Below are 10,430 nucleotides of genomic sequence, written 5' to 3' on the forward strand. Positions count from 1 at the left end.
AATACATGAATCGAGAACTATATTTCTCTGGGCTGCTTCCGGCCGTGCGTGTCTGTCTTCCCGGCCCGGCAGCCAATGGCCGCGCTCTTTTTAATTAAGATTTTACGGCTGTAATTGGGGGAAGATGCGACCGCACCGCTGCGTGCGGCCCTCTCCAAGTTTTACACGGAGCTGCTGTGCACAGGGAGGGTTTGTGGGGAAACCGAGCGGGAGCGAGGAGAGGAATAAACAGCGGGAAAACAGAAAACATGTACTAAATTACCGACTGAGGAAAGAAACAAAACAAAACAAAACAAAACAAAACAAAAAAAAAAAAAAGAAAGAAAAGAATGAAAAAGCTCATGTTGAGTTGTGTCGAGCTGTCAGGCTGTGCAGCGCTGTTCTGGAGGCTGCCAGACCCGGCACAGCGGATCACGAAGGGGACACGCGGCTCCGCAGCCGCTGCCGGGACCGCTCGTCCTCCGGCCGTCCCGCGAATGGGCCGCGGCCGAACCGCGCTGTGGGTTTCGGGGCCGCGGTTCGAGACAGACCCCAGGGGTGCCCGGACGTCGCCCCGTGCCTCGTCAGGGGATGCGGGGCAGCGGCCCTTCTGCACGCGCACGCGGCGCTGCGGGCCGGGACGCGGCTGAGGGAATCCCGACCGCCCCAAAGCGCGGCTTTGTGTCCGGGCTGACCCGCAGCCAACGCGGGTTTTGTGCGAATAAAACCAAAGGTGCGCTCCGCTCGTCCTGCTTCACAGGTCTGGGGATTGTGAGAGCTCCCGAGGCGTTGGAAGGAATGGTTACTGTTAAAATACCGCTGAAAAGTGACAGTCAGGGTCCGGGCTCGTGTTTGTTCGGGACACTTTGTACGAAAGCGGCGAGAATAATTGAAACCCGTTTGGAAACGTCGCTTTGGGCGGCCGGGGCTGGGAGGAAGCGGCAGCGGGATTCGGGAGTCGTCTGGGGCCGCGCTGGGACGGGAAGCAGGCCGGGCCGGTAAGGGGCAGCCCTGCCGCCGGGAGCCTTCCTGGGGCTGCGGAGAGAGCAGGGCGTGGGAACCCGTTAAAATGTCGTGGAGGAGCCGGGCAGCTCTGACAGACGTCTGCGGCGTTGCTGAGTCCCAGGACTGTGGTCTATATTCCTGCGATGAATATACATATTTTTTCTAAACAACAGTTGAGTATTTCGGTGTTTCATTCGTACTAAGAGCAATATTTGAAAGCAAACAAACAAAGACAAACCAACCCGCGCCCGGGGAAACGTTGGGGATGGGAGTGTCTGCAGGGCTGCCCTGGGACGGAGGCGAGGAGGACGCCACAGTGTCCGAGCGCAGAGCGCTGCGTTCCGCCGTGCCGAGCTCACACCGGCACCGCCGCGTGCATCAGCCCCGGGGCGGTGCGCTGCCGGGATGGAGGAGCCGCGCAGTGCTCGCGAAGCTGAAAGCCCATCGCCGTTTGCAATCTGACCTTAGAGTGAGGCTCCAGCAGCAATCGCGGCGTCTCACAAGCTGCTGAGCAGCTTCGTGACTTTCTTTTATTTCTTATTTTTTCCCCCGTGGCTATTTCCAAAATAGATCACTTATAACCGCCGTGAACGGCACGAAAACCTCAGCTCTTTCGCTCATTGCGAAGCTGAAAGAAAAGAGAAGTGGGAAGAGAACGGACCGCGTCCGGTGCCACCGACTGCTGCGGCAGAGCGGGGGGGAACGGGATCTGCGGTAAAATAACAGCAAAACCACAGCAAAGTGTCGGGAGAAAGAGGGGACTTTTTCCTGCTCTCTCTCCGTACTGAGCCGACACAAGTCAATATTTTAAATGTTCCTCATCTGCCTGATGGAGTTCTACGAAATCCCACTGAAATTGGTTGAGCGGAGAAATTTTCCCAAGAGGGTAAAATAGTGTTTGCAAATAAAATTACATCGGGTATTTTCACGGCTGTGTTAAATAAAGGTGTTATAACACCCACATCACGGGTGCGGGCGGCAGCTGCACACACAGAAAGTCAGTGGGAAAGTGCTCATTTCGTAAAGAGAAATGAAAAAAGCAGCAAGAGAACGATGAAAGTGTAATAAAAATATCAAAAGTTGGAGGGATGCGCTGCTTTGCAGAGGTACTTCTCGTAAGCACGGGCTGTGACAGAAGGGAAAGGGCAGCGGAGCGGCACCGAGCGCTGCTATCCCTGCAGCGGCCCTCCGCAGCTCTCCGCGGAAAGTGCGCGGCTGCGGGCCGGGGGCAGCGGGGTAAGGTGCGGGGGAAAGCAAGGGAAAGGGATGCGAAGAGAAGCAGGGCACGGTAAGGCAAGCAAAGCAAAGCAGAGCAAAGCAGAGCAAGTAAGGCAAGGCGAGGCCAGGCGCTTCGCTCGTGCCCGCTCCGTGTGGGCAGCGCGGCCCCGGGCGGCTCAGAGCAGCTCCCAGCCAGATCCCATTCTAGGGAAGGAGCTGCGGGGCTGGGAACGAGGGGCAAAAAAATGTCGCGGAGCCCGAAGGCGTCCCGTGGGAAGCGGAGGTGCGAGCCCTCGGGCAGCGGGAGCCGACGTTACCCGCCGAACCTCCCGTGCTGTTACCTCCTCCCCGAGCGGCGAGGTGACGTCAAAGTGGAGTGGTTCATGGTGATTTATGGTGGTTAATGGTGGTTAGGGGTTGTTAATGGTGGTTAATGGTGAAGGCGCACCGCTCCCAGCCCGAGCTCGGCACCGGGCCCCGCGGAACGGCATGGGGACGGCGGGGCACTGAGGGATGCGGCACTGCGGGTCTGCGGGCGCTGCGGCATCCAGCTGCGGGGCGGGGGGTTGGAATGAAGGGGAGAGAGAAACAGAACGAAAGAACGAAAGGGAGAGAGAGAAGGGAGAAACAGAGAAAGAGCAAAAGGGATAAAAGAGAGGGAAAGTGAGACAGAAAGAAGGGCGTCGGTAGATACCCTATCGACGGAGAGAGCTGTCGTTAGATTCTATTACAGAACAGGATCTCCAGGTGGAAGGGAGACCTCGGCCTGACTTGTCACTGTATTTCCCCCCCACCCTTATGACAAGCGACACTCGGAAAAAAATGTAAGAAGCCCAAGCAGTAGGCGAGGCGATTACATTTTCAACCGGATTAAAGGGGAAAAAAAATCGAACTCAGGTAGCAGCGATCGAGCACACTTTACACTCACGCACTCACGCACGCACGCACACCCACGCCTGCTCCGCGCTCCCCCCGGACCCTCCCGACTCTCCGCGGGCGCGGCGCGCTCTGGCAGCCGCCGGGCGGACGCGGCGGGCCCGTCGGGCGGCCAATCAGAGCGGCGCCTCCCGCCCCTGGCCAATAGCAGGCGCCACATTGTTGTCAAATGTTGCCTAATGGCAACGCGGGGCGCAACAATAGCGCGAGTGGCGGCGCGGCGGCGAACGCGGTCTCCCGCTCTCCCGGCAGATCCGGCCGCCAGGGCCGCACGCGCCGAGCGGTGCGAACGCGTCCCGAGCGGGGCCGAACAGAGCGGAGCCGGCCCGGCCCGACCCGACCCGACCAGGGGGTCCCGGCTCCGCCTTCCTCTGCCTGAGACGGGCCGGGGCTGCGGTCCGAGCCTGGCGTGGTGCGGCGGCTCGTGGGGCGTTTTTGTTGTTTTTTCTTTTTTACCATTTTTTAAATTCCTGCTGGATTTTAGTCGGCGAGATCGCGTCGTTGGAGGTGCCGCCGTGCCGTGAGGGTGTCCGCAGCTAAAGCGGGGAGCGGGGAGCCGGGCGGGACCGCGGCGGGATGCGCTCGGGGCCGCCCCGCCGGGTGAGCGGGGGGCAGCGCTGAGCGGCCGGGGTCGGCGCGCCGAGGCCGTATCGGGCGGGCGCGCGGCGGGAGCCGCGGCCGGCGGGTGCCGGGATGGAGCTGCGTTCGGAGCTGCCCAGCGTCCCCGCCGCGCCCCCCCCGGTGCCCCCCAGTTCAGTGGCGGCGGCGGCGGCCGCGGCGGCGGCGACCCTGCCGGTGAGCGTGGCCGGGAGCCTGCTGCGGGCCCCGCCGCTGCTGCTGCGGGCGGCCGAGAAGTACCCGCGGACGCCGAAGTGCGCGCGGTGCCGCAACCACGGAGTGGTGTCGGCGCTGAAGGGCCACAAGCGGTACTGCCGCTGGAAGGACTGCATGTGCGCCAAGTGCACGCTGATCGCCGAGCGGCAGCGCGTCATGGCCGCCCAGGTGGCGCTGCGCCGGCAGCAGGCGCAGGAGGAGAACGAGGCCCGCGAGCTGCAGCTGCTCTACGGCACCGCCGAGGGCTTGGCCCTGGCGGCCGCCAACGGCATCATCCCTCCCCGGCCCGCCTACGAGGTCTTCGGCTCCGTCTGCGCCGGGGCCGGCGGCGAGGGAGGCGCCGGCGCCTCAGGTGAGGCCGCGCCGCGGGGGGACGGGGCCGCGGGCCGGGGGGCTGCGGGCCGGGCTCCGTCCCCCGGGCGGCCGCGCTGACGCGCTCTCTCCCTCCCTTCTCCCCCCGCGCCCCGCAGAGCCCAAGGTGCAGAAGTTCGAGCTGTTCCCCAAGACGCTGCTGCCCGGCCGCGCCGCAACCCCGCAGCAGGCGGGCGGGAAGCCGCCGTCCCCCGACGGGGAGTCCGCGCCCGGCACTTCTTCCCCGGACGGCCGCCACGGCTCGGGCTCGGAGAACGGCGACGGAGAGTCCTTCCTCAGCTCGCCCGTCTCCAAAGGGCCGAAGGAGGGCGAGGAGAGCCCGGGCTCCATCAGCCCGCTGGGCTCGGACTCGGGCTCGGAGGCAGACAAGGACGAGCGGGACCCGTCACCCTCGGCCGGCGGCCGGCAGCGGACTCCCATCGACATCCTGACGCGCGTCTTCCCGGCGCACAGGCGCGGCGTGCTGGAGCTGGTGCTGCAGGGCTGCGGCGGGGACGTGGTGCAGGCCATCGAGCAGATCCTCAACAACCGCGGCCCGGAGAAGGGCCCCGAGGAGAGCTGGGCTCGGGACGGCGCTCTGCAGGGTCTCCCGCCCGCTCCCACCGCCCACCACCGCCCGCTGATCGCCGGCGCCATGGCCCCCGCCATCGGCGCGCTGGGCAGCCGCTCCGCCTTCTCCCCGCTGCAGCCCAACGCCACGCACTTCGGGGCCGAAGCCGGCGCCTATCCGCTGGGCGCGCCGCTGGGACTCAACCCGCTGCGCCTCGCCTACTCGGCGCACGGCCGCGGCCTCGCTTTCATGGCCCCGTACTCCACCGCCGGCCTCGTGCCCGCGCTCGGCTTCCGCCCGCCCGTGGACTACGCCTTCAGCGACCTCATGCGGGAGCGCTCCGCCGTGCACAAGGAGCAGGTGTACTCCGGGGGGCTCTACGGGCCCATGGTCAACAACAACCCCGAGAAGCAATAGCGCGGCGCGAGGTGTGCGCGGGAGCGTCGGGGCGTGGGTCCCGCTGCGTGCTTATGGCCATAGGCACGGATATCTGCGGTGTGGGCGCCCGCTCCCCCCGCACGTACGTATATATATGTATACTAGCAAGTGTATAATGTTATAAAATGGAAATCTAAGTTATTAATGTAACTCGTAGGTGAACTCGGTATTAACGTTAAGCTAAGGGTTAAGCAGCGCGTCGTAACGCTTCCCGGCGTAGAGGTGAAATCTGTCTCCGGACCAAAATACGCTGCCGCACCACCCTCCATCCTGCCCCGGAGCCGTGCACACACGGAGCGGTGGTGGCTGCCCGTAGAGGCCGGTGGGTGATTGCCTCCTCCATATGTGATCTCAAGGACATTGCTTTCTTGTTCCACTGTAGCGATTCTTGCTGTTCTAACAGGTAACTCTGTGTTTCCATTTCATAGAAATAAATGTTATTTTCTATTAAAAAATCAAAGGTATAAGTGGAAGTGCTTTGTCAGACGGTGAGGGTGTGCTTTGGGGAATGCATGTGGCGAGCGCAGTATTTAAAGGAATTTGACATTTATACAAACGCGTTTAATTACGTTTTTCATCGTTAAAGCAGAAAGCTGTCGGAAAATGTACAAATAAAAGCTCAACGTGCAGGTGGGAGTGACTTCCTATCACCTGGCATTGTCAAAGGCGTTTCTTTCCAGTTCTGCTCTTATTCACACCCGCAGAAATAAAACCGGCAGTGCACATTCAGTCGGGACATTTCCCCGAATACCTGAACTATTTTGCCGATATTCTACTTTCATTTTTTGTCATTTTCAGACAATCTGACATTGCCGAAGTGCCGTTACAACAGACGTGTGGATTTGCAGCACTCCTCCGGCCCCCGGCTGTGCGTGATTTGTTTTCTATTATTTATTAACAATATTTTATTTTTTCTTGCAATAGCGTGCGGGTTGCTCTCCAGGACTCTCCTGCCCCACAGGGCAGGGAGCGCCGGGCCCGTGACAACGATCCCTCCCGCAGGAGGAGTTCGGAGCCGGCGGAATTCAGGCTGTCAAAGCTCCTCAAGTCGATCGGTACGGAAGCCCCGTCCCGGCCGCGCTGTTGGCACTCTCCCTTCGCAAAGAGCTCCGCAATTACCGCTGCGCGATGACACGGAGGGGCGCAGGGGCGGCCCCGCTTATTGCGGAGAGCCCCGGGGTGATCGGGGGGGGGGGGGGGGGGGGGGGGGGGGGCGATGGGAAGGAACCCGGCCGGCCCCGTGCGCTGGGCGCGGTGTTCGCGTTCCTCCGAGCAGCCAATAGTGCGGATCGCTCCTCGGTAAACACTGCTGACCCCCGTCCGTCTCGGAGCGGCCAAATCAATAACGAGAGGGAAACTTTGCGGAGTGTCGTGTTCCAAGGGCGGGGGAAACTTAATATCACTACAATAAAACGGTTTAATAAAGAAGGGCTTTAATAGTGAGCTAATTTGATTGAGTTTCCTAATTCCACTTTAATTGGAAAAGGAGTTGTCTGTTTGGCTATAAAGCGCCGGGGTTAAGTTAGACTGGAAAGAAAGAAGGAAAGAAAGAAAGAAGGAAAGAAAGAAAGAAAAAAAAGATGGACTTTGAGCATCTGAATAAACTTTGCTTTTTTTTTTTTTGTGTCGGTCGGCTGACTTAGTGTAGGATGAGTTTCCTTGCTCAGCGCCATGAACGGGCCGCAAAGAGCCACGTTCGAGCCCTGCTGGAGGCTGGTGGTTTAACCCGGCTCTCAGAAAGGGCCGTGGCGGTGGCAGAGTGGGGCGTTACCAGAACTGCCGTGTCTTGGGCTCGGGTTCGTAGAGCCGGCAACTGGGGATCACAACCATTAATTCTTATACGGGGGGAGGAGGAGGAGGGGGTGAGTCCCAATGGGTGTCATTCCCTGTGGGCATCGCAAAAATCCCACAACCTTGAGTTTGGAAATCCGCATAAGGAAGCCTCTGGCACCCATCAACTACTCAGCGCTCTTTCAGAGTGAAATAAAATGCCGTCACTTGAATAAAAATCCGCGGAATCGCCTATCAATTATTTGTGAGCCGGCGGCTGCTCGTAAACTTCGCTGTTAATTAAATCTTAATCCGGCGGTCTCAGGGACGGAGGCGGCTGTACATACAGCGAGACACGTTCCGCAGTTACATGAACTGCTGCAGTGTTTAATATGAATCAGCCCTAATCCACAGCATAATAAAGATCAAATTAGACTAACCATTTAGTAGCGAAATGACATTCCTTCACCTAAAATGAACCGCTCGGTGCCCGTTCGCGGCAGGCCGCCCTCAGCAGCTCCGAGCCGCTGGGGCCGTTCCTATCCCACCCTGCGCCAAAGCCGCGTCCCCACGCAGGGGTAAAGAGGGCCGGGGATCGCTTCCCTCCGGCTCTGCCCGGCGCTCCGTCCGAGGCTCTGTGCAGCGCCCAGCTGGGCTGGGAGCGGCTCTCCCCGTCCCCTCACCCCGCTACCTCCGCGGGACGCGTCCCCTTCGTTTCCCCCAGCGGTGCGTCTCTGTCCCGGGCTGCTCCCGAGGTGGGAGCACGTAGCTCGGACCCGTGCCGCACACCGACTCGTCACGTTCCCCGGGAGAAGGGACACCTCTGCCTGTCCTTAAATAGAGGGCACCACCCGTGCTGCCATAACATCCTCATAGCAACTGCAGAAATCACCCCCGTGCCAGAACAACGACGACCCGAAAGCATTTCCTATGTCTCCATGTGAACAGCAGGTGAGGACCCCGAGGAGGAGCGGCTCCGCGGCCCGAGGGCGGCCCCGGGGCTCCGTGCATCCCGGACGGCAGCGGCTCTGCTGGAGCCCGGCGGCCGCTCCGCGGCTCGCTGCCGCTTTTAGTGTCCATGAAGACACATGAAGGACCATTGCGATGTCCACCTCATTTCATCTGGGTTCCACCAGAAATGCCAGCTCTTTTTTTTTTGCAAAAAACATTCTTTTCTCGTTACTGTTCTTTCCCAGCATCCTTCCTCCCCCCTCCTGTGCACCTTTCTAATAGAGGAAGAACGAAAACTCACTGCTGGGTCTGAGTTAGAAGAAAAGAGACACAAAACTCAAAATAAATTTATACACTGAACGAGCTTCTCATTCAGGGAAAAAAAAAAAAAGAGAGAGAGAGAGAAAAAAAAAAGAGAAAATGAATGCTGGCAGTCGTTTTCATCTAAAAGCTGTTCCATCAACCAGCTCCCTGCATTTCTGCGTAAGTAGGAAAGCCAAACTGAAGGAACTCTCTTGGCCTGAGGGCCAAACGTGCTGCCGGGCACTGAACTGAAGGCACAGCTCGGCGCTGCATGGCTCAGCACTGCATATCAGGGCACTGCCCTGCATGGCACAATTCGGCTCGGCTCGGCACGGCACTACATGGGCACTGCGTGGCACTGCACTGCACGGCTCTGTATGGTACTGCGTGACACCGCATGGCACGGCTCGGCACTACGTTGGCACTGCATGGCTCTGCATGGTACCGCATGGCTCGGCGCGGCACACGACGCTTACAGGCAGGAGCAGCCCATACCGACAACCGCGGCCGATCCCGCCGCGGCTCTGCCCGCTCTTCGAAGCCTCGGGATTTGTTGGGAATTACTGAGGGCGATGTCAGTGCTGGGACCAGGCCGGGATGAGTGCGGGGCGGGGAAGAGTGCAGGTCCGCCCCAGGGAAGGTGCGAAGGGTTTAGCGGGGGGAGGTGGAGCTGCGTGGGGGAGTTGCTGTGCTGGTGGAAGGAGGAGAAAGGTAGAAAGTAGAAAGTAGCGAAAGGCCTTTCTTTGCACAACTCCTGTGCCGAGCAGTAACCGTGAGGCGAGTCCGAGAGCAGAATGGCAGCTCAGCGCCGGCAGGGAGTTGGGTTTATAAGAGCTAAGGGAGAGCTCAGTGCAGCGGGTGGGGGTGGGGGGCTGGGAAAGGCAAGGGTGAGGCTGCCAGAAAGAGCCCTGCATGGAGGAGCCTTCAGGATTTGATTGCACGCAGTGCTAAGCGAGAGGAGGAAGACGCTCTGTGCAGTATTTTCTTTTTCAAGGAAATTTAGGAGTTCTTAATTTCAGTTATAATGGCAGATCGGGAGATTCAGCTACATGTGTGCTCACAGGGCAGGCTGAGCAAGAGGTTACCAGTGTAATGGTGATGGGTGTTTTTACAGTGACTCACAGAGAGCTCATGTGGAAGCAAGTAAATGGGAGGGATGGAAATGCTTAGAGACAGGAAGGCATTACTAACAGCCCCAACCACAGTGGGTTCTCTGCCGAGCATTTCTAACCATGGCAAAATTGGAGGCTTGCTCCGTCTTAACGTGATAGAGAGCTCCTGTTTGTCAGCAAGTCAGTTTGGAGGTGTTTTTCCTGTCTTATGTTCCCTCCTTTCTTTCATAACTGTTGTTTTGGACTTTGTCAATGTACTGTAAAGCTAGTAAGAATTATGTTAAGGGTTCTCTATGGTGATTATTATTATTTCTCAATACAAGAATGGATGAGAAATGACTGGGGAAGACACATCTTGACTATTTGCAGAAAATGATGTAGAAATTCCCAGAAAACTGTCACCTAGACTCTCACTGTCCCTCGATAGCTGCAAATCTGCTATGTGTGTCTTTAGAAAGTAGCTGACTGTTGAAGTTGGCATATGTGATGGGTAGGATCTGCGCAGATGTGTGTGGGGTTGTGACAGCAGGGCAGATGCTTGGAGGGAAGAAGGAAATGGAAATAAACCAGCAACAGAGTAAATCTTTTGGTGAGGTCTGACGGGCAGATGGAAAGCATGAATTACAAAGGCTTTTAAAAAGATCTGTTTGGGGTTTATGTTTACAGAGAGATTTAACAAGACTGGCTGGCCTTAAAATGCAGAGGTCTACTAAAATCAGTTGTTTGGAAGTGCAGTGGGTTGCTCATTCTGACCCAGAATATAGAAGAGGTTCACAGAGATTCAACAAGGCATGAGCAAGGCTGGTGAGGCAGCACCCCTGTAAACCATTTGGCAGATTCTGAAAAGGGCTTAGAGGTCAGCGGGTTGTGGAGTCAGGGAAGGGAGGAGGCTGTGACCCCTACTGAAGGGAGCTGCACCTCGGGACCATGAGCTGCCAACCAAGAGCATCTAGGGCAGCAGG

General features: G+C 58.6%; 1 protein-coding gene across 1 annotated transcript; it reads left to right on the top strand.

The window, feature by feature from the left end:
- Positions 1-3,831: 3,831 nt before the first annotated feature.
- On the top strand, positions 3,832-5,311 carry DMRTA2 (DMRT like family A2; the record flags this gene model as incomplete). The annotated part of the gene is made up of 2 exons (XM_079535665.1): positions 3,832-4,324; positions 4,443-5,311. The coding sequence occupies 2 exons, from the start codon at positions 3,832-3,834 to the stop codon at positions 5,309-5,311; spliced, it is 1,362 nt and encodes a 453-aa protein (XP_079391791.1).
- Positions 5,312-10,430: the final 5,119 nt, after the last annotated feature.

Source organism: Tetrao urogallus, assembly GCF_951394365.1.
Source record: "Tetrao urogallus genome assembly, chromosome: 5".
NCBI classification, from domain to species: Eukaryota; Metazoa; Chordata; class Aves; order Galliformes; family Phasianidae; genus Tetrao; species Tetrao urogallus.